Raw genomic sequence first — 24423 nt, forward strand, 5'->3', positions numbered from 1 at the left:
AATGCCTGAAGGTACCTGTAAGGGCTTTGGTAGTCGCGTTGCAGGAATGAGGCGCAGGAAGCAACGAACACAGGGAGTGGTGTTTTTAATAACACTTGAAGAAAAAACAAAGTTCCCAAGCACAGGGGAATAAACACAATGAGCGACAATGCAAAGCCAACACGAACAAGAAGTCGACATACAACAATCAATCCCGCACAACAAGGAGCAGGCCAGCTAAACTAAATAGCCCCTCTAATGGCTAATTGAACACAGGTGTCCAAAACCAAAAAAAGGGAAGAGCAAAAGGGAATCGGTGGCAGCTAATAGGCCGGTGACGACGACCGCCGAGCGCCACCCGAGCAGGAGGGGGCGCCACCGTCGGTGGGAATCGTGACAGTACCCCCCTCCTGACGCGCGGCTCCCGCAGCGCGCCGACACCGGCCTCGAGGTCGACCCGGAGGGCGAGGCGCAGGGCGATCCGGACGGAGGTGGTGGAAATCCCTCAACATAGATGGGTCCAAGACGTCCTCCGCCGGCACCCAGCACCTCTCCTCCGGGCCGTACCCCTCCCAGTCCACGAGGTACTGCAGGCCCCTCGCCCGGCATCTCGAGTCCAGAATGGCCCGTATGCTGTACGCCGGGGACCCCCGGAGCGTCCAGAGGGGGCGGAGGGACCTCCGGCACCTCATCTTCTTGAAGGGTACCAGCTACCACCGGCCTGAGGAGAGACACATGAAACGAGGGGTTAATACGGTAATAGGAAGGGAGTTGCAACTGATAACACACCTCGTTTATCCTCCTCAGGACTTTGAAGGGCCCCACACACTGCGGCCCCAGCTTCCGGCAGGGCACGTGGAGGGGCAGGTTCCGGGTCGAGAACCAGACCCTGTCTCCCGGTGCGAACACGGGCGCCTCACTGCGGTGGCGGTCACCACTCCTCTTCTGCCACGCACTGGCCTCCTTTAGTGAGTCCTGGACGGCTCTCCAGGTCTCCTTGGAGTGCTGGACCCAGTCCTCCACCGCAGGAGCCTCGGTCTGGCTCCGGTGCCATGGTGCCAGGACCGGCTGGTAACCTAACACACACTGAAAGGGTGATATGTTAGTAGAGGAGTGGCGAAGTGAGTTCTGGGCTAATTCAGCCCAGGGACTATATACCTCGCACACTCCCCTGGCCGGTCCTGGAAATACGACCTCAGGAACCTGCCCACCTCCTGGTTCACCCTCTCCGCCTGCCCATTGCTCTCTGGGTGATAACCGGAGGTCAAACTGACTGAGACCCCCAGCCGCTCCATAAACGATCTCCAGTCCCTGGATGTGAACTGGGAACCTCGATCAGAGACAATGTCCTCCGGCACCCCGTAGTGCCGGAAGACGTGGGTAAATATGGCCTCAGCAGCCTGCAGGGCCGTAGGGAGACCGGGCAATGGGAGGAGACGGCAGGACTTAGAGAACCGATCCACAACCACCAGAATCGCAGTGTTCCCCTGAGAGGGGGGAAGATCTGTCAAGAAGTCGATGGACAGGTGCGACCATGGTCGTTGTGGAATGGGGAGGGGCTGTAACTTCCCTCTCGGTAGATGCCTTACTCTGGGCCTTACTCTGGGCACACACCGAACAGGAAGGGACATAGGACCTCACGTCCTTAGCCAAGGTGGGCCACCAGTACTTCCCCCTTAGACTCCGCACTGTCCTCGCCACACCAGGATGACCCGCAGTAGGTAGCGTGTGCGCCCACCGAATCAAACGATCACGAACACCGAGCTGCACATACATGCGCCCCACGGGCACCTGCGCAGGCGCAGGTTCCAAAACCAATGCCCGCTCGATGTCCGTGTCCACCTCCCATACCACTGGTGCCACCAGCCTAGACGCTGGAATGATGGGAGTTGGATCGATGGGCCGGTCCTCCGTGTCATAGAGACGGGACAGCGCGTCGGCTTTAGTATTCAGGGAACCCGGTCTATAAGAGATGGTAAACCTAAACCGGGCGAAGAACATGGCCCACCTTGCCTGACGTGGATTCAGTCTCCTCGCTGCCCGGATGTACTCCAGGTTTCGGTGGTCGGTCCAGATGAGAAAGGGGTGCTTAGCCCCCTCAAGTCAGTGCCGCCACACCCTCAGGGCTTTGACCACCGCTAGCAACTCCCTGTTCCCCACATCGTAGTTACGCTCCGCCAAACTGAGCTTCTTCGAAAAGAAAGCGCAGGGGAGGAGTTTCGATGGCGTACCCGAGCGCTGTGATAGCACGGCACCCACCCCAGCCTCGGATGCGTCCACCTCCACTATGAACGCTAAAGACGGGTCCGGGTGCGCCAACACGGGTGCGTCGGTGAACAGCGTCTTCAACTTCTTGAAGGCTCCGTCCGCCTCCGTCGACCATCGCAAACGCACCGGGCCCCCCCTTCAGCAGTGAGGTAATGGGAGCCGCTACCTGGCCAAAACCCCGGATAAACGTCCGGTAGTAATTGGCAAAGCCTAAGAACCGCTGCACTTCCTTCACCGTGGTTGGAGTCGGCCAATTACGCACGGCCTTAACGCGGTCACACTCCATCACCACCCCCGTGGTGGAAATGCGATAACCCAGAAAGGAGACGGCTCGTTTGGAAAACTCACACTTCTCAGCCTTAATGTATAGGTCATGCTCCAGCAGTCTACGAAGCACCTTGCGCACCAGGGACACATGCGCGGAGCAGGTGGCGGAATATATCAGAATGTCATCAATATAGACAATCACGCCCTGCTCGTGCAGGTCCCTGAGAATTTCTTCAACAAAGGATTGAAAGACGGCTGGAGCATTTTTCAACCCATACGGCATGACGAGGTACTCATAATGGCCTGATGTGGTACTAAAGGCGGTTTTCCACTCATCTCCCTTCTTGATACGCACCAGTCTCCGGACGTCCGCCCGGAGACTGCAGCGGTAGTGGTCTATGAGGGCCCTGTCGTTCCACCCCGCCCCAGCAGCCAAGGTCCTGAACTCCAGCGCGAAGTCCTGAGCACTCCTCGTCTCCTGCCTGAGGTGGAACAGCCGTTCACCCGCCGCTCTTCCTTCCGGAGGGTGGTCGAACATGGCCCGAAAGCGGTGGGTGAACTCTGGGTAGTGGTCCCTCGCTGAGTCTGGGCCGTTCCAGACCGCATTAGCCCACTCCAGAGCTCGGCCCGTCAGGCAGGAAACGAGGGCACTCACGCTCTCCTCTCCCGTGGGAGCAGGTCTGACGGTGGCCAGGTACAGCTCAAGCTGGAGCAAAAATCCCTGGCACCCAGCCGACGCCCCATCGTACTCCCTTGGGAGCGCCAAACGAAGCGCGCCAGAGCTAGACGTCGTGGGAGGCGAAGATGGCTGTATCGGGGGAGGTGGAGAGAGGATACCACTTCTCTCCCATCGGTCCATCCTCTCCATCATCTGGTCCATTGCCGATCCGATGCGGTGTAGGACCGTCGTGTGGTGGAGCACGCGTTCCTCCATCGAGGGCAGAGGAGTGCCCGCTGCTCCCGCTGATTCCATGCCTTTTCAGAAGGTGCGGGATTCTGTAAGGGCTTTGGTAGTCACGTTGCAGGAATGAGGCGCAGGAAGCAATGAACACAGGGAGTGGTGTTTTTAATAACACTTGAAGAAAAAACAAAGTTCCCAAGCACAGGGGAATAAACACAATGAGCGACAATGCAAAGCCGACACGAACACGAAGTCGACATACAACAATCAATCCCGCACAACAAGGAGCGGGCCAAACTAAATAGCCCCTCTAATGGCTAATTGACCACAGGTGTCCAAAACCAAAAAAATGGGAAAAGCAAAAGGCAATCGGTGGCAGCTAATAGGCCGGTGGCGACGACCGCCGAGTGCCACCCGAGCAGGAGGGGGCGCCACCGTCGGTGGGAATCGTGACAGTACCCCGTTCATCTGTGCAAACAATAGTACGCAAGTATAAACACCATGGGACCATGCAGCTGTCATGCCGCTCAGGTATGACTGTCTCCTAGAGATGAACGTACTTTGGTGCGAAACGTGCAAATCAATCCCAGAACAACAGCAAAGGACCTTGTGAAGATGTACGAAAGTATCTATATCCACAGTAAAACGAGTCCTATATTGACATAACCTGAAAGGCTGCTCACCAAGGAAGAAGCCACTGCTCCAAAACCGCCATAAAAAAGACAGACTACGGTTTGCAACAGCACAAATTTCTCCAAAAAGATTGTACTTTTTGGAAAAATGTCCTCTGGTCTGATGAAAAAAAATAGAACTGTTTGACCATAATGACCATCATTATGTTTGGAAGAAAAAAGGGGAGGCTTGTCAAGCCAAAGAACACCATCCCAACCGTGAAGCACAGGGGTGGCAGCATCATGTTGTGGGGGTGCTTTGCTGCAGGAGTGACTGGTGCACTTCACAAAATAGATGGCATCATGAGAATGGAAAATTATGTGGATATATTGAAGCAACATCTCAAGACATCAGTCGGGAAGTTAAAGCTTGGTTGCAAATGGGTCTTCCAAATGGACAATGACCCCAAGCATACTTCCAAAGTTGTGGCAAAATGGCTTAAGGACAACAAAGTCAAGGTATTGGAGTGGCCATCACAAAGCCCTAACCTCAATCCTATAGAAAATGTGTGGGCAGAACTGAAAAAGCATGTGCGAGCAAGGAGGCCTACAAACCTGACTCAGTTACAACAGCTCTGTCAGGAGGAATGGGCCAAAGTTCACCCAACTTATTGTGGGAAGCCTGTGGAAGGCTACCCGAAATGTTTGACCCAAGTTAAACAATTTTAAGGCAATGCTACCAAATTCTAATTGAGTGTATGTAAACTTCTGACCCACTGGGAATGTGATGAAAGAAATAAAAGCTGAAATAAATAATTCTCTCTACTATTATTCTGACATTTCACATTCTTAAAATAAAGTGGTGATCCTAACTGACCTAAGACAGGGAATTTTTATGAGGATTAAATGTCAGAAATTGTGAAAAACTGAGTTTAAATGTATTTGGCTAAGGTGTATGTAAACTTCCGACTTCAACTGTATGTGGGAACTCCTTCAAGACTGCTGGAAAAGCCTTCCAGGTGAAGCTGGTTGAGAGAATGCCAAGCATGTGCAAAGCTGTCATCAAGCAAAGGGTGGCTACTTTGAAGAATATAAAATATATTTTGATTTGTTTAACACTTTTTTGGTTACTTCATGATTCCATGTGTTATTTCATAGGTTTGAAGTCTTCACTATTATTCTACAAGTTAGAAAATAGTAAAAATAAAGAAAAACCCTTGAATGAGCAAATAACCCGTATCCTTGCACATCGACTCAGTACTGGTACCCTGTGTATATAGCCAAGTTATCGTTACTCATTGTATATCTTTTCATTGTGTTATTGTCTTTCTATTATTTGTTCTCAGCATTGTTAGGAAGGGCCTGTAAGTAAGCATTTCACTGTTAGTCTACATGTATTGTTTTCAAAGCATTTGACAAATGACATTTTATTTTAGAACACTCAGCTTTGCATTTAATGAATGATTGCCCGTAAAAAGCAATTTCTCATTTTGAAAATGACCTATGTGTCATCAATATCAATCAGAAACATTTATTATTGTGTAAAAATTGACTACCCAGCTGAAATAGGTTAACTTTGGTCATAAAGTTAGTCTCGTCCAAACCTGAGATTTGTGCAATGATAGGAAATAATGTATGTTACGGAATGAAAGGCACTGTAACAGTTTTCTTTAGGTTGGGTTTATTTCAATTCTGGCCACATTTACTCTTGAGGTGCTGACTTGTTGCACCCTCGACAACTACTGTGATTATTATTATTTGACCATGCTGGTCATTTATGAACATTTGAACATCTTGGCCATGTTCTGTTATAATCTCCACCCGGCACAGCCAGAAGAGGACTGGCCACCCCTCATAGCCTGGTTCCTCTCTAGGTTTCTTCCTAGGTTTTGGCCTTTCTAGGGAGTTTTTCCTAGCCACTGTGCTTCTACACCTGCATTACTTGCTGTTTGGGCTTTTAGGCTGGGTTTCTGTACAGCACTTTGAGATATCAGCTGATGTAAGAAGGGCTTTATAAATATATTTGATTTGACATTGCCACAGCTGGAGGCACCTAGCAATGCATTACAAAATGGCCTGTAACATGTTATACCAGAGTAAAGGGTTATGCTTGCATCTTATCTAACTCTCCGACGTGAGTTATTCTGAGGAACTTTGATTGTCAGACAAATTTGATTGGTAGAAAAAAATAGCTCTTTGAACCGCTTGGATCACCCCTCATAGGTCTGGATGACGCTAACCTGGACGATGCTGGGCCAATTCACTGCAACACTCTCCTCATTGCAACACTTCGCCGAAGTCGTGACAATAAGTATTTAACTCCTTTGTTGTGGCAACATGATGCTGCTGTTCATTTTGCTGGTGTCTACCCTTGGCTTTTACAATGTTGGCGATACATTTGGAGCCCGTTGCACTGTGAATGAGGAAATATATGATTGTTTCTCCTTCAAGTATTGTGAGAAACCCCATGCTTGCTCCGGAAATGCACATGAGAACTACGCACATTTCTCCCGAGCAATATGGGAGAAATCAGACTCTTGCGCTTACATGTCAGGACTGTTCTCTTGGTACTTAACCATGTCTCTCGACTTCACACATCTCCTGAAATATGCGGCGTTAAAGACTCTGGTGACTATGGATTCTCGTTCAAGTGCTGTCTGTAACTCCAAATGTTGTAACCCTCGATCTAGACTTGCCATTATCTTGCTGCTACTTTTGTCTGGAAATGTCCAGTCTAATCCAGGTCCTGACATTCTTACCCCTGCCGAATTAAGTAGTCAGAGTGGCCTGAAGTTTTTGCATATGAATGTAAGAAGCCTTCTGCCGAAGCTTGATTTTTGTGAATATATGGATAAAAACTGCCGACCCGGATGTATTTATGCTTTCTGAAACCTGGCTTAAAAAATCTATTACAGACAAAAATATTGGCATAAATGGTTACAATGTTTTTTGTACAGATCGTAAATCTAAGGGTGGTGGTGTTGTTGTATGTGTAAAAGACAAGTTCTCTGTGGTCATTCTCAACAGTGTAACTAGGTTGAATATAAAATATCCTCTGAAATCCTCTTTGATTGATTTGATCTTAACCAATACTCCTCATTGTTTTAATGCTTCTGGTATTTTTGCAAATGACATAAGTGATCACTGTGCTATTGCCTGTGTGAGAGATGGTAAAATTCCTAAGAAATCTCCACGTGTTATTACGAAAAGAAACTGGAAGCAGTTTGATATTCAAGGGTTTTTACATGATGTATCTAGCATTGAATGGAATAGAATGGAATTAATCCCTGATGTAGAACTAGCCTTTTCTTACTTCCACAACGCATTCCAGGATGTATGCAATAGGCATGCCCCTTTTAAAAAATGTAGGATTAAGGGCAGAGAGAACCCTTACAAAAATCATAAGGGAACGAAATGCTATGTGGGCTAAAGCAAGAGGGACTGGTTTGGCAGATGATTGGATGGCTTTTAAATGTCTTCGAAATATGGGTGTGGCTATGATCCGTAAATTGAAAGCAGACCACTACCTGAAATCTACTTCACAAAATTGTAATAATCCATCCAAATTTTGGCAAGTAGTAAAAGGTTTTGAGTGCAGAAAAGATACACAGCTTCCTAAACAATTGTTGGTCGACACTCAGATTGTAACTGAGAGAACCTCCATTCTGAAAGCCTTGAAGCAGCATTTTTTAGATGCAGGCAGTTTATTTAAAAAGGACAAAGCTATAATTGAGCCCCCTATAAATTTACCTGACACCCCTGTGCACTCCTTCACCAGGTTTTCCTTTTCATCCTTCTCTGTTTCGGAAGTGTGTAAAGCCCTGAAAGAAATTGATTTAAAAAAATCCCCTGGCCCTGATGAACTAGACCCCTGCCTCCTACACCTAGCCACTGACATCATTGTTCCCCCCTTAACATGTATTTTTAACCTTACGCTTGATGTTAAGGAAATCCCCAAGTTATGGAAATCTGCTTTTGTACTGCCTCTCCTGAAAGGTGGAGATCCCTTGCTACTTGACAACTATCGACCCATTTCAAAATTGTCTGTACTATCAAAGGTACTGGAGTCCTTAGTTAGTAGGCAGCAAAAGACCTACTTCCAAGAAAACAATATCTTAAATGGAATGCAATCAGGTTTTAGGTCTGGCCACAGCACTGTTTCAGCAACATTGAAGGTTTTAAAGGACATCCACTGTGCTCTTGATAAGAACTTACATTGTGTGTCTGTTTTTATTGATTTGTCGAAGGCTTTTGACACCGTGGACCATGCTGTGTTAGTGCAAAGGTTAAAATGTTGTGGAATTACTGGTCATGCTCTAGATTGGTTTATAAATTACCTATCAAATCGTACACAATGTGTAATGGCGGATGGTTGCAAATCTGAGTCTATAGAGGAGTGCTCAGGTGTTCCGCAAGGTTCTATTTTGGGCCCACTGTTGTTCATTTTGTATATCAACAACATTGGGGATCTTATTGAAACAGCGGATGTTCATTTTTATGCAGATGATACTGTTCTTTATTCAAGTGGTAGTAGTTTATCTTTAGCTTTTGAAAATGCCCAAAAAGCATTTAACATCATACAATAGAATCTGTTTGATTTAAAGCTGATTCTAAATTCGGGTAAAACAAAATGCATGGTATTTTCAAATGCCAGGCATGTTACAAATCATGTCATTGCTACATTGGCTGGACATAATATAGAGCAAGTTAAAGTGTACAAATATTTGGGTGTGTGGGTTGATGATAAGCTGAGCTTCACTGTGCATGTAGAGAACTTGATAAGGAAGCTCAAGCTGAAAATAGGATTGTATTACCGGCATAAGGCTTGTTTTTCTTTTGTGGCCAGGGACGACTGGTACGATGTACATTACTGTCGGTTTTAGATTTTAGTAATGTTATATATATGCAGGCCTCAGCCACTACCCTGAGAGCACTTGATTCAGTGTATCATGCAGCCCTCAGGTTCATTACAAATCAGAAACGTCTAACACATCATTGTGATCTCTACGGCGCTGTTGGCTGGTCGTCATTGACCTTGCGTAGGCTTATACACTGGTATACACTGATTTATAAGGCCATATTGGGTAAAATGCCATTTTATCTCTGTTCTTTTTTAGTTAGGTCAGTAAATAAGTATCAATTACGGTCCCATTCTGATTTGCTTCTAACAGTACCAAAAATTAGAACAGGTCATGGTAGAAATAGTTTTAGTTACTTAGCACCGTGGTCCTGGAATTCTCTTTTGAACATTTTAAAATGTGATGATCTAGTTTCGTTGGCGGAGTTCAAACACTTGATCGATGTATATATTATAGAAGAGTGTAATTGTTTTTAGGCCAGCTGTTTTTAGTCAAGATATGTGTTTTTAAATGTAATATGTTTTTGTTGTACTGTATATGTGTTTCTAGTTTTGTTTAATGTTGTGTGTGAGTATGTAATTTGGTTTGTCTGAAACGTTGTTCCCCTTGCTGCTATTGGACCAGGTCTCTCTTGGAGAAGAGATATTTATCTCAATGAGAATAAACCAGTATAAATAAAGGTAAAATAAAAACATAAAAAATGCAGTATCTGCAGTTTTGCCACAAGAGGTACTGCTTTTGAAGTCGAGTGATTGGCTACCCAAAGAGCAGAAGAAGTAGGCACTAAGGCTCCACGGACCAGGGATCTAGTGATGTTTGATGACATTCTCCCTGCAGATGTAATGCTGGGGTATATTAACCCAGCTAACTAGGGTTAGGATTAGTGTTCCCACATGGCCATATCTCCATGTTACAGTGTTTGTTTATGGAAGACAGACGGAAGGCATAGGTGCCAACTTGTGCTAATTAGCGATCTAGAGTTCTCTGAACACATGGCTGTGTGTTAGCATAACTAGGAAGGAAGTGTAGTTTCTTCAACTGGAGGCACACATAGTGTATTAATCTGTGCAAAACTGCTACAGTAAGTGTATATTTTTATTTAAAATGTTATTTCTTGCTGATATGAAAGATAAGGGGCATAACAGCATATGTTTCAAAAAAAAAATGTTTGGCAAGCAAAAACCCTACAGAGAAGGGTTTTCGAGAGATGGGGTTATATTTGTAGTTATTATGGATCCCCATTAGTTGCTGCCAAGGCAGCAGCTACTCTTCCTGGGGTTTGGCAAAATTAAGACAGTTATACAATTTTAAAAACATTAGAATATGTTCATAACAGATTTCACAACACACTAAGTGTGTGCCCTCAGGCCCCTACTCCACTAACACATATCTACAACACAAAATCCGTGTACGTGTGTGTATAGTGCATATGTTATCATGTGTGTGTATGCATGTGTCTGTGCCTATGTTTGTTGCTTCACAGTCCCCACTGTTCTAGAAGGTGAATTTAAAAAAAATAATAATATCTGATTCTACTACTTGCATCAGTTACCTGTTGTGGAATAGATTTCCATGTAGTCATGGCTCATATATAAAATATGTGGTGAGAGCATATGTGCAAAAGCCACTACAACGTTGCAAGTGTAGGAAGTTTGGATTCCTGGCAAGTGTCTACTTTGCTGTTATTCTGGCTGCACTGTTTGACGTGACTGTAAGTTAGCCGTAGTTAGCAAGCTAGCAAGCAAGGGATAAGAATGTTGCCAGCCAGTATGGCAATGGAACATTTAGAACGAACGACTGGGTGGCGTCCATAGATACAGAACAAAAAGACTGAATGACTGGCTTGCATCTCTGACAACCGAACCAATAGAACAAGTGACCAGCCGGCTTGGGTAGAAACCCTAGATTTGTGTCGGGAATATATTTTCTGGAAGGGTGAAATGGTATGAATAAATGAATCAAAATAAGTGATAATGCCCGCAAAGCCGGTGCTTGTAGGATATAGTGGCACGGTTTGCCGTCCCTCGACTTTGTCTCGGGCCTAACAACACCCATGCCAATATATCCTACAAACACCGGCTTCGCGGGCATTATCACTTAAGTAGAGTCTAAGGATCAACGATGTTAAAAAAGTAGAGGGAATCATGTTCCAGGAGTGTCCCGTTAGGATGAAGGAGATTGAAGTAGTGGCGTGTATTCATGGATACCAAGGGAAGCCAGGCTTGCCAACATTTTTTTTACCAATAAAATAATAAAATAATTTATCTTCTCTCTCTTTGTTTTCTTAATTTTCATGAATCTCACCGGAGAAATCTTCCGAGTGAGGGAAACAGCGCCCCTCTTCTGTCTCAGTATGTGTAGCCCAGGTATCTGATGCTGTCTGACCAAAAGAGTACAGTACATAACATGTTGCTGTCGTAGCATTTGATTGATTGATGCCAGCAAGCATTTGGCCTCCCTTGATAAAAAAACATATATATAATTAGCCAATAAGCATTCAGGTGAGCTCAACTTAGGGTTGTCCTGGTGCAGCAAAAACACCCACCAAGGGAGGCCAGTTTGGATTTGGCTTCAAACCAACCAAATCACTTCCTAAGCAAAATGTCATTTTCAGAAAAACTTCTGTTTCTGGTCTACTTGTGTTAATGTCCTGCAATAGCTAGCTTGCTAAATCTGCCCTTTCTACGCCAAGGATGGAGATGGGGATTTGGACTTGTGGTTTTGACTTAATTCTCTGTACAGGCCAATGATTATGATGGCAATTTTGATCTAACCATAAATTAATGTTGGGCCATGGACCTGAGACAATTTAAGTTCTATACAGTATGTAGCCTAGATTTAGCCTAGTAGGCTCATGTTAACTAGCTAGCTAGCTGGTTCTGTGGTTCATTGTTGCCCATATGATGAAGTTAGGCTAGCAAGCATTTTAGCAGTGATGGAAAAAGTATTCAATTGTCATACTTGAGTAAAAGTAAAGATACCTTAATAGAAAATTACTCAAGTAAAAGTGAAAGTCACCCAGTAAAATACTACTAAAAGTATTTGGTTTTAAATATACTTAAGAATCAAAAGTAAATGGAATTGCTAAAATGTACTTAAGTATGAAAAGCAAATGTATAAATAATTTCAATTTCCTTATACACTGCTCAAAAAAATAAAGGGAACACTTAAACAACACAATGTAACTCCAAGTCAATCACACTTCTGTGAAATCAAACTGTCCAGTTAGGAAGCAACACTGATTGACAATAAATTTCACATGCTGTTGTGCAAATGGAATAGACAACAGGTGGAAATTATAGGCAATTAGCAAGACACCCCCAATAAAGGAGTGGTTCTGCAGGTGGGGACCACAGACCACTTCTCAGTTCCTATGCTTCCTGTCTGATGTTTTGGTCACTTTTGAATGCTGGCGGTGCTTTCACTCTAGTGGTAGCATGAGACGGAGTCTACAACCCACACAAGTGGCTCAGGTAGTGCAGCTCATCCAAGATGGCACATCAATGTGAGCTGTGGCAAGAAGGTTTGCTGTGTCTGTCAGCGTAGTGTCCAGAGCATGTAGGCGCTACCAGGAGACAGGCCAGTACATCAGGAGACGTGGAGGAGGTCGTAGGAGGGCAACAACCCAGCAGCAGGACCGCTACCTCCGCCTTTGTGCAAGGAGGAGCAGGAGGAGCACTGCCAGAGCCCTGCAAAATGACCTCCAGCAGGCCACAAATGTGCATGTGTCTGCTCAAACGGTCAGAAACAGACTCCATGAGGGTGGTATGAGGGCCCGACGTCCACAGGTGGGGGTTGTGCTTACAGCCCAACACCGTGCAGGACGTTTGGCATTTGCCAGAGAACACCAAGATTGGCAAATTCGCCACTGGCGCCCTGTGCTCTTCACAGATGAAAGCAGGTTCACACTGAGCAAATGTGACAGACGTGACAGAGTCTGGAGACGCCGTGGAGAACGTTCTGCTGACTGCAACATCCTCCAGCATGACCGGTTTGGCGGTGGGTCAGTCATGGTGTGGGGTGGCATTTCTTTGAGGGGCCGCACAGCCCTCCATGTGCTCGCCAGAGGTAGCCTGACTGCTATTAGGTACCGAGATGAGATCCTCAGACCCCTTGTGAGACCATATGCTGGTGCGGTTGGCCCTGGGTTCCTCCTAATGCAAGACAATGCTAGACCTCATGTGGCTGGAGTGTCAGCAGTTCCTGCAAGAGGAAGGCATTGATGCTATGGACTGGCCCGCCAGTTCCCCAGACCTGAATCCAATTGAGCACATCTGGGACATCATGTCTCGCTCCATCCACCAACGCCACTTTGCACCACAGACTGTCCAGGAGTTGGCGGGTTTTTAGTCCAGGTCTGGGAGGAGATCCCTCAGGAGACCATCCGCCACCTCATCAGGAACATGCCCAGGCGTTATAGGGAGGTCATACAGGCACGTGGAGGCCACACACACTACTGAGCCTCATTTTGACTTGTTTTAAGGACATTACATCAAAGGTGGATCAGCCTGTAGTGTGGACTCCAAATCCAGACCTCCATGGGTTGATAAATTGGATTTCCATTGTGTCACAGTTGTCATTGGCAAAGGAGGACCAATATGCAGCAGGACTGTGTATGCTCATCTTGACGTTTATTTAAACTATAATCAAGTGAACACCAGAACAACAAACAAAACGAACTTACGATCAACGAACAGTCTTGAAAGGCTCACTCACGCTAAACAAGAAACAATCTCCCACAAAATACAAACACACCCTAATATATGGGACTCTCAATCAAAGGAAAATAGACCACACCTTCCTTCAATTGAGTCTCCACCCCAATTACCTAAACATAGAACCAGACTCACTAGACTAAACATAGAATTACATGAATATCAAACAGTGCCCAAAAACCCTGGAATACATAAATCAAATGCCCTCCTAAATAACACACCACCCTGAACCACATAAAACAAATACCCTCTGCCACGTCCTGACCAAACTACAATAACAATTAACCCTTATACTGGCCAGGACGTGACACATTGATTATTTTTGTGTGATTTTGTTGTCAGCACATTCAACTATGTAAAGAAAAAAGTATTTAATAAGATTATTTCTTTCATTCAGATCTAGGATGTGTTGTTAAGTGTTCCCTTTATTTTTTTGAGCAGTATATTAAGCAAACCAGACGGCCAAATGTTCTTCTTTTTTTTATTGACGGATAGCCAGGGGCACACTCCAACACTCAGACATAATTAACAAACAAAGCATTTGTGTTTAGTGAGTCCACCAGATCAGAGGCAGTAGAGATTTTCTCTTGATACAGTAAGTGTGTGAATTGGACCATTTTCCTGTACTTTTGGGTATCAGGGAAAATGCATGGAGTAAAAGTTGCCAAAAATGTAAATGGTAAAGTACAGATACCCCCAAAAACTACTTAAGTAAAAATACTTTAAAGTACTACTTAAGTACTTTACACCACTGAATTTTAGCTAGGTAGCCTATGACAACACAAACTAAAAGTGTACTGTATGACAGAGCTATAGACCGTTTCATTTTTTTTTTTTTAAACACACAAAGGCACAGACAGAAATCATGGACAGCCACATGATATTTAGCAACATTGATTGCACTAAATAGTTTTTGGTATCTTTAAGTTTATTTTCAGTGTATTAAAGTAAGCATATATAGCCTTGTTGATTTGATTATGTTTAACTGTTTAAGTTGAAATGGTGCTGGAATAGCGGAGGCAGTGCTCCTGTTGTCTTTGTGCTGACTTGCAGTAACTCCGATGTTCTAAATCAATAGCTGTTTAGTAAACTGGCGAAAACATGAACTTGTTTGACCATGCTGCAGGTGATATACCTGTTTGTTACATGCAATATTTGCTATGTGGACTACACCGGACAGATGTTGCTCTCTGGTTTTGTGATGAAACAAATGTATGTGTAGTTTAATTTATTCCCCTACTGTGTGACTGTTGTCTTTTTGTTGTTACGACCATTGTATATCATGATGGCTTATGAACAAATGGGTTATAGAGCAAACAATGCAATTATCACAACAGGTTGCAATATGGCTTTTTTACTGGCTAGGCTTGTGATTTTACCCACGCACCGCTACGCACCGCTACGCACCGCTACTGGATCGAAGTACCAAGTATCAGGGTTGTCCAGCATGTCTCCTATGCGGAGGCAGTGGACATAGTTAGACCAAATGAAGATGAGGAAGACATGGCAGTGAATGCAACAAAATCCACTTTCCTCACGATCATTAAGGCCTATATCAGGAACGCAACTGTTGAACAACATTCTCAGCACACAGTAGGCCTTAATGATCGTGAAGAAAGTGGATTTTGTTGCATTCATTGAGCAGGTGATACATTGAACTGGCCAAACTAGTACAAATTGGAAATCATTGTGAGGGTCTAAAAGGTTTTTGGATCTACATGACTTATCAGCTGAAATATTGCAAGGAATATTGTCCAAATAAGTTCCCCCCTCTCAGGCCCCAGAGCCTGTGTAGGGATCTGAGTAGACATGAATCATTTTTTTTACCTTTATTTTACTAGGCAAGTCAGTTAAGAACACATTCTTATTTTCAATGACGGCCTTGTTCAGGGGCAGAACGACAGATTTGTTCCTTGTCAGCTCGGGGATTCGGTTACTAGTCCAACACTCTAACCACTAGGCTACGCTGCCGCTATATTGTTTTGGGCTGTTTGTTTTGGGGGGATATGAGTGTTTTTTCACCCTTCGTTCATTTCCTATATTAAAGTTTCTCAGTTTTCACCCCACCCAGTAGGTCGCGGCAATAAGCATGTAGAGTCTGCCGTAAAACCCCACCGAAGAAGAAGTACCTCAGAATAAAAATGGCGGAGTCTGGTAAACGTGAAGTTGATTTTGCGGACAGAAATGAAACTGATGCTGCAAAGGCCAAACGTCTAAAGAATGACCCGAATAGTGACCAAGATAATCACAATAATTCAGCATCTGAAAATCCTTTGTTCGGATTTAAAACAACAACGGTTCTGCGGGACTCTGCACGGGAGAAAAATATGTTCGTACACGGAAAGGTGACTAACGTTACTGGTATCTAGCTAGTTAGTCAATGTTGGCTAATAGTTAGCTAAAATAAAACCAAAAAGCTTATAGATGTTTATAAGTGGTAACGTTAAATAGCTATATCTTATAGGTTGGAAAGTTGTGGTTGCAGACACTTAAACTGCAAATGTTAGTAGCTTGGTAGAAGTTCGCATCGCATAATTCGTCTTGCTTGCCTGTTGTCAAAGTGACCAGTCGTCAGTGTACGAACCAATTTAGCGATGGCCTCCTACGGCCGCGAGATGTCGTTTGTTGAATAAAATAGTTTATTTGTATCATGCATGTCCTGTGCAACTAGATGAGAACAATACATGTAGTTAAATACTTAACCTTGTTAACGTTCGATTGTCTAGGTAGCTAGTTAACAAGGTGGACTGTCCATTGAATCTCAAACAACAATGTATTATTTCCCTATCAGTTGAACGACCAGGATGCGGTCATCATTCTGGAGAAGACCCCTATCAGGGAAGACACCCTGTTGGAGATTTTCAATGGCTCCAGACTGAAGTTGGACATGAGGAATGATATCTACAGCACGTATCAACTCCAACCCCCTGCTCATTTGAATGGTATGCCCCAGGATACATAGGCTAGATCTGCTCCAAAATGACATGAACATTTATGATATGAAAATTCGTGATTCCCTTGAGGGAGCTTATTTGCATATAGGTCCTACTGTATCTCTGATTGACTATGGCTCACTGGTCTGTGTAGAATCCGGGCCTGGACAAGACAAATGTGTTATTTACTGCAGTGTCTATTAATTGTCCAAACGCACGGCCGCTTTCCCACTCTATATTGCTATCTAATTTTCACAAATCCTTACTATAAGTAATTTCCAAACATATGAATGTGAAAATGACCATATCTAAGTGCTCGCTTGTCAGAAAATGTAAAAGTGTCAATATTCCTGGGGATATATATGAACATTTGATATCTTATTAAAATCTGATATGTTACATGTGCCGAATACAACAGGTGTAGACATACAGTGAAATGCTTACTTACAAGCCCTTAACCAACAATGCAGTTAAGAAAATACTTTAAAAAAGAGAGAGAAATGTCAAATAATTAAAGAGCAGCAGTAAAATAACTATAGCGGGGCTATATACAGGGTGTACCGGTGTCGAGGTAATATCTACATGTAGGTAGAGTTCTTAAAGTGACTATGCATAAATAATAACAGAGTAGCAGCAGCATAGAAGACGAGGGTGGGTGGGTGGGGGCAAATGCAAATAGTCTGGGTAGCCATTTGATTAGCTGTTCAGGAGTCTTATTGCTTGGGGGGTAGAAGCTGTTTCGAAGTCTCTTGGACCTGGACTTGGTGCTCTGGTACCACTTTCCGTGCGGTAGCAGAGAGAACAGTCTATGACTAGGGTGGCTGGAGTCTTTGACAATTTTTTGGGACTTCCGCTGACACTGCCTGGTATAGAGTTCCTGGATGGCAGGAAGCTTGGCCCCGGTGATGTACTGGGCTGTACGCACTACCCTCTGTTGTGCCTTGTGGTCGGAGGCCGAGCAGTTGCCATACCAGGCAGTGTTGTAACCCGTCAGGATGCTCTCGATGGTGCAGCTGTAAAACGTTTTGAGGATCTGAGGACCCATGCCAAGTCTTTTTAGTCTCCTGAGGGGGAATAGGTTTTGTCGTGCCCTCTTCACGACTGCCTTGGTGTGCTTGGACCATGTTAGTTTGTTGGTGATGTGGACGCCAAGGAACTTGAAGCTCTTAACCTGCTCCACTATAGCCCCGTCAGTGAGAATGGGGGTGTACTCAGTCCTCCTTTTCCTGTAGTCCACAATCATCTACTTTGTCTTGATTACGTTAAGGGAGAGGTTGTTGTCCTTGCACCACACGGTCAGTTCTCTGACCTCTATAGGCTGTCTCGTTGTTGTTGATCAGGCCCAACACTGTTGTGTCGTCAGCAAACTTAATGATGGTGTTGGAGTCGTGCTTGGCTACGTAGTACAAGAGGGGACTAAGCATGCACCCCTGACGGGCCACCGTGTTGAGGATCAGCGTGGCAGATGTAGCATTGCCTACCCTTACCACCTGGGTGCGGCCCATCAGGAAGTCCAGGATCCAGTTGCAGAGGGAGGTGTTTTGTCCCAGGGTCCTTAACTTAGTCATGAGCTTTGTGGGCACTATGGCGTTGAACGCTGAGCTGTAGTCAATGAACAGCATTCTCACATAGGTGTTCCTTTTGTCCAAGTGGGAAAGGGCAGTGTGCTGTGTGATTGAGATTGCGTCGTCTGTGGATCTGTTGGGGCGGTATGCAAATTGGAGTGGGTCTAGCGTTTCTGGGATGATGGTGATTTGAGCCATAACCAGCCTTTCAAAGCACTTCATGGCTACCGACGTGAGTGCTTCGGGGTGGCAGTCATTTAGGCAGGTTACCTTCGCTTTCTTGGGCACAGGGACTATGGTGGTTTGCTTTAAACATATAGGTATTACTGACTTGGTCAGGGAGAGGAGGAAAATGTCAGTGAAGACACTTGCCAGTTGGTCCGCGCATGCTCTTAGTCACGTCCTGGTAATCTGTCTGGCCCCGCGGCCTTGTGAATGTTGACCTGTTTAAAGGTCTTGCTCACATCGGCTACGGAGAGCGTGATCACACATTTGTCCGGAACAGGTGGTGCTCTCATACATGCTTCAGTTTTGCTTCCCTCAAAGTGATCACAAAAGGCATTTATCTCGTCTGGGTGGCTTGCGTCACTGGGCAGCTTGCGGCTGGGTTTCCCTTTTGTATTAGTATTTTTTGTTGTTGCCTATTTAACTTAACCCTTCCTGTGTACTAGATCGCAAAGCAGCATACAACTGACCTAAACGTTTGGAAATGATAAGTTCACTTTCGCAAGCATAGCCTTAAACGCATCTCAAGTGCAAGTGCACCGTTTACCTCACATCTGAAGTCTAGATAAAAAACTCCAGGCTTCCATCATAACTGTCAATTCATTTAAAAAAAATAATTACATGAGGCAGTTTGGAAAATGTAACCTTTTATTTAACTAGGCAAGTCAGTTAAGAAAAAATCTTATTAACAAATACGGGCTACCTGGAATAATGGACATTCTGGGGTAATAATTACATAACCAACATTCTCTAGTAATACTAGTCCCGTGCGAATAGGGCTTAGCCTAATTGTCTACGAAAATTGAGGAGAGCACAAACCAACTTAAATTATGTCTATAATCAATAGCCTAACTGTTAAATGTGCCTGGCTTTATAAATCATCCACGTATATCTACAGAAATAAGACAGATGTTGCCTGTTTGAGTGTTTGTTTAATAGCCTACTGATTCCGTGAGCACCAAGCCTCATGCAACGGCAAAATGTCAGATAAAGCAATTTCACAGATTTGTCTGTTTTTTAAAAAATATTAAAAAATAATCATCTTTGCTAAGCTGTAATAAAGGCTTTACAGTTTTTCGTTAGAACAGACTAGTATTACTTATTTATTTAGTGGGGTTTCTACTGTTGCAAACAGCGGAGAAATAATATTGTAATCTAATAGCAACTGTTTGTCACACACACTATGCACGCAGCTCTCCTATACCGTCCTTTTTCTTGATCTCCTTATTATTACAATTATTATGATCATCATAATAAGTAATGTCATTATCATTAGTAGGCTTTGCATAGTAGCCTTGTATAACACCATCGAGCTGTAGGCCTAAGAACGCGTCCTGTTTAGTCTTAATACCTTAGCCTATATTTCAATATATAGGGTACTGTGTCAACCAGTCATTCATTCGTTCATACCATCACACAGCAAACGAGACATTCATGCTTTGAAAAGCAATCAAGCGTTTTAGTTTTAAAATGTAATAACAAAGGGAGCTTTGAATGATTAGCCTGAACAATAAATCAACTACAAGTCACGAATGCATTCAACTGTTTTTAGTCTGCTGTAATAAAGGCTTTAGATATCTTTTTTTTTTTCTCTTTAGAACAGACTCTCTGGTACACAAATGTATTTACCGTTTACACTGTTCCAAACGGTCAGAAAAAATAATATTATATTCTAACAGCAACTGTTTGGCACACAATACTCATGCAACGCTTGCTCCTATACCCTCCTTTTTCTAGATCTCCAGTAGTTTCCACAACTTAGTCAAATGTCTTCCACAGATCTGACTTCCTCCTGAGCAACCTGTAAACATTTGCCCATTACAAGTTCATTTTTCACGTCCTCCGCATCCATTTTGCTGTCGACATTACTGTGTTTGGAGTTTGTTATAACCAGTTTATTGATGTGATTGATTGGCTATAGGTCAGGCCCTATTGTTCACATGCATGCAATGCTCACATGTTTCGAGGAAATGTCTTTACTCGAAACATGTGAGCATTGCATGCATGTGACCAATAGGGTCACATGCAAGGGTTGAGGGAATAGGGAATGTTTTTTTCCTAAACAAATTAGGGATTTCGGTAACAGTTTTTTTTATTCAAAAACAAGAAACTAAATGGCTGAAATTGTTGCAGCTTCAACACAGACAGTGCAATAAACACTTGCTGTGCTGTTGTGCATTTTCCGCTGCATTGAGGAGAGCGAGAAAACGTGAGCCAGTCACACGGGCACTCGCTGTCATTTTTTAAAACTTTGTGTGACCATCAGGCTCTTTCTTGAGTCGTGTGTGTGTGTCCTAATTATTTAATCAAACAGTGTGCTTAAAGTATCAGACAAGCTCAGTGCATATGTAGTTGGTTTTATTCAAACACATAAGGTGTGTCTGTCGATATATGGAAAAACAAGTTTAAACATTTTGACCAATCGATTGGAACAGAACGACTCTCTGTCAACCAAGATTTGCTTTAGTCGGGGACAGCTGTAGATTCAATACATTAGACCAAATCAAATAATTCTGCAATGCGAAGTGGCAACATTATCATTTCCTAATGGAATTCAAATCTCTGACTGAAATCTGATGTGATATTGATCCTTGTCTTGTTCCAAAGAGATCAAGACCACAGTGGTGTGTCCGGCCACAGAGAAGCATGTGAAGAAATACCTGCGCCAGGAGACCTACTTGGTGCAGGAGACTGGGGAGGACTACCGCTCTATCACCCTACCTTACATTCAGAGTCAGAGCTTCAGTGTACAGGTAGCATTTCATTGCTTTCAAGGTGAAAATATTAGTCCCACAGTATCCCACTACACAGTCTCCCACTCCACATCCGGAGGCCTTGATTGTCGACTCTTACAGGGGATCATCCTCAATCTGGGATTACAATACCATCCATATAGAAGAGCCAGATTGGGCAATGTGTCACGGATGCTTGAGAGGTCATTAGTAAGGGCTTTCCTCCGATCTTAAAGGGTTAACGTGATGCCGCGGTCATGGGCGGACTAGTGATTTGGAGGCCTCCGTCAGAGGCCAGTCTGAGGCCCCACCCATGTTTAACACAATCATGGCTACTGAACAAAAAAGTGTTTGGAGCCGGCTCTTTTAGGTGAACAAAGCGGAATGGAAAGGCTAACTGAAAAGACTTGAAATGCCTTTCACTAATAAAGGTCTTTGCATCACCACATAGACCACGAGTGGGCAATTTTCAACAAATGGCAGGTATTTGAAACAGTGTACAGTAACAGTACATCGGCAAATGCGCCCTTCTGCTGCTTGACAAGCAGAGTTCACAAAGGATGGGGAAATTAACCTAAACTTCTCATACTTGTCAGGTATAGTTTACTTTAATATCACTCGAATATCCAGTTAATGGTTGCCAATATTGAAAGACTGTCATTTGTAAACCTGCACTTCTATGATTTATGTGGCAATGATTTTCTTGTCGCTGTGTTTTTCCCCTCTAGTGGGTGTACAACATCTTGGAGAAGAAAGCGGAGGCAGAGCGCATCGTTTATGAAGACCCAGATCAGGACGTCGGCTTTGTCCTGCTCCCAGACTTCAAGTGGGACCAAAAGCAGGTGACATACCTTGTTTGATCCTGTCCAAGTAGTCTTATTCATTGTGATCTAAAAGTCTAAACCTATCCTAAATCAGAACTTCAACTTTGAGACACTTTATACATAGGGCCAAAGTGGACAATGGAGATGCCATTCAAGCCTCCTATTGAGCACATGGTTACTTTCCCCTTCCCCCCTCCCCCTAGTTGGATGACTTGCATTTGATTGCCATCGTTCATCGAAGGGACATCAAAAGTTTGCGAGACCTGACAGCGCTGCATCTGCCATTGCTGACTAACATCCGCAAGTTGGGAGAGGTGAGAAGGATCCTATAATCCATACATATTTTCGTATTTAAATTTAAATCTAGGAATACTGACTGTTTATTTAGCAACCTTCTTGTCATCAAACCATTTACTTTTCCTGTCAAATACATTCCGGGGTGAAGTTTCCCCTAGGTACAGATTAATGATCAGCATCACTACTTAACTCTTACACTACATGGTCTGTAGCCTGCTGGTTTTCTGTTCTACCTGATAATTAATTGCACACGCCTGGTGTCCCAGGTCTAAATCAGTTCTTAATTAGAGGGGAACAATGAAAATCTGCAGTTGAACTGGCTTTGAGGTCCAGAGTTGAGTTTGATGGGTCTTGGGGCAAGTTCTCCTTACTCTGTCAAATAGTTGTGCTTGTTTTTCATGGTGCTTTCCCCTATCACAGGAGAGCATTCTGAAGAGGTACGGTGTGGCAGCCAGTAAGCTGAAGGTGTACCTCCACTACCAGCCGTCCTACTACCACCTCCACATCCACTTCAACGCCCTGAGCTACGAGGCCCCGGGCTGCGGGGTGGAGCATGCCCACCTGCTTTCGGATATCATCCAGAACCTCCAGGCAGACTCCCAGTACTACCACAGTCGCTCCCTCTCCTTTCCCTTGCGGGCTGACGAAGGCTTGCTCAGCAAGTTCAAGGATGCCGGCAAGCTGTAGTGTCTAGACGCCTAAACAAGATAACACTACTATGGTAGGACCTCAGAGGGATAGTGACTGTGTTGATACACCATCCAAAGTGTAATTATTAACTTCACTATGCTCAAAGTGATATTTGATGTGTTTTTTTTTTACCCATCTACCAATAGGTTCCCTTCTTTGTGAGGCATTGGAAAACCTCCCAGGTCTTATTGGTTGAATCTGTGTTTGAAATTCACTGCTGGACTGAGGGACCTTGCCGATAATTGTATGTGTGGGGTACAGAGATGTAGTCATTCAAACATCATGTTAAACATTTATTCCACAGAGTGAGTACATGAAACTTCTGTGACTTAAGCAATTTTTTTTACTCCTGAACTTTAGGCTTCCCATAACAAAGGAGTTGAATACTTATTGACTCAAGACATTTGAGCTTTTCATTTTTAATTCATTTGTAAACATTTCAAAAATCAAAATTCCACATTGACGTTATGGGTAATTGTGTATATGCCAGTGAGCCAAAAAATCGATTTAATCCATTTCAAATTCAGGCTGTAACACAATGTTGAAAAAGTCAAGGGGTGTGAATACTTTCTGAAAGCACTGTATCTGTTTCTCTGTAGCCTATAGATTATTTTGTTTCCGAGGGTTGAGGTTCAACTGTAGTTGTACTGTATTGCCTTGGTGGATTCAGAATTTGCAGTTGCTCATTTTTTGTTAAACTTTTTAAAAATATATTTGTTGAACAGAAATAAAGAATTGTACGACCATTTTTGTTTGCCAGTTGTGACTTATCTGAATATGCTTGATGTATTTGGACAAGTGTGTTAGGTGCAGTGGTAGAAAAAGAACTGAATTGTCATACTTCAGTAAAGGTACCATAATAGAAAATGACTCAAGGGAGTCACCCAGTAAAATACTGTCTTAAGTACATTTAAAACCAGATACTTTAAGTACAGTGGTGCAAAAAGTACTAAATTGTCGTAAATATAAATGGTAAAGTACAGTCGTGGCCATAAGTTTTGAGAATGACACAAATATACATTTTCAAAGTCTGCTGCCTCAGTTTGTATGATGGCAATTTGCATATACTCCAGAATGTTATGAAAAGTGATCAGATGAATTGCAATTAATTGCAAAGTCCCCCTTTGCTATGCAAATTAACTGAATCCCCCAAAAACATTTCCACTGATTTTCAGCCCTGCCACAAAAGGATCAGCTGACATGTCAGTGATTCTCTCGTTAACACAGGTGTGAGTGTTGACGAGGACAAGGCTGGAGATCACTCTGTCATGCTGATTGAGTTCGGATAACAGACTGGAAGCTTCTAAAGGAGGGTGGTGCTTGGAATCATTGTTCTTCCTCTGTCAATCATGGTTACCTGCAAGGAAACACATGCCGTCATCATTGCTTTGTACAAAAAGGGCTTCACAGGCAAGGATATTGCTGCCAGTAAGATTGCACCTAAATCAATCATTTGTCGGATCATCAAGAACTTCAAGGAGAGCGGTTCAATTGTTGTGAAGAAGGCTTCAGGGTGCCCAAGAAGGTCCAGCAAGTGCCAGGACCGTCTCCTAAAGT

The 24423-nt window shown here is 43.9% G+C and overlaps 1 protein-coding gene across 2 annotated transcripts; it reads left to right on the top strand.

The window, feature by feature from the left end:
- The first annotated feature begins 15654 nt into the window (after positions 1–15654).
- dcps (decapping enzyme, scavenger) lies at positions 15655–23614 on the top strand. Of its 2 annotated transcripts, XM_014197828.2 has the most exons (7): positions 15655–15945; positions 16392–16542; positions 20931–21076; positions 21784–21897; positions 22083–22193; positions 22597–22897; positions 23013–23614. In XM_014197828.2, the coding sequence occupies exons 1-6, from the start codon at positions 15742–15744 to the stop codon at positions 22861–22863; spliced, it is 993 nt and encodes a 330-aa protein (XP_014053303.1). In that variant the 5' UTR covers positions 15655–15741; the 3' UTR covers positions 22864–22897; positions 23013–23614. The 2 variants fall into 2 exon arrangements, with proteins under 2 accessions (XP_014053303.1, XP_014053302.1); XM_014197827.2 differs by having other exon boundaries at positions 22597–23614.
- The last annotated feature ends 809 nt before the right edge of the window (positions 23615–24423 follow it).

The sequence above is a fragment of the Salmo salar genome, chromosome ssa04, assembly GCF_905237065.1.
Source record: "Salmo salar chromosome ssa04, Ssal_v3.1, whole genome shotgun sequence".
In the NCBI taxonomy this organism is placed as follows: Eukaryota; Metazoa; Chordata; class Actinopteri; order Salmoniformes; family Salmonidae; genus Salmo; species Salmo salar.

Excerpts from the sequence above, each read along its gene's own strand:
- dcps (XM_014197827.2), top strand. The coding sequence starts at position 15,742 with ATGGCGGAGTCTGGTAAACGTGAAGTTGATTTTGCGGACAGAAATGAA. Across the intron at positions 16,543-20,930 it reads ACCCCCTGCTCATTTGAATG|AGATCAAGACCACAGTGGTG; the intron begins GTATGCCCCAGG and ends CTTGTTCCAAAG. Across the intron at positions 22,194-22,596 it reads ACATCCGCAAGTTGGGAGAG|GAGAGCATTCTGAAGAGGTA; the intron begins GTGAGAAGGATC and ends CCCCTATCACAG.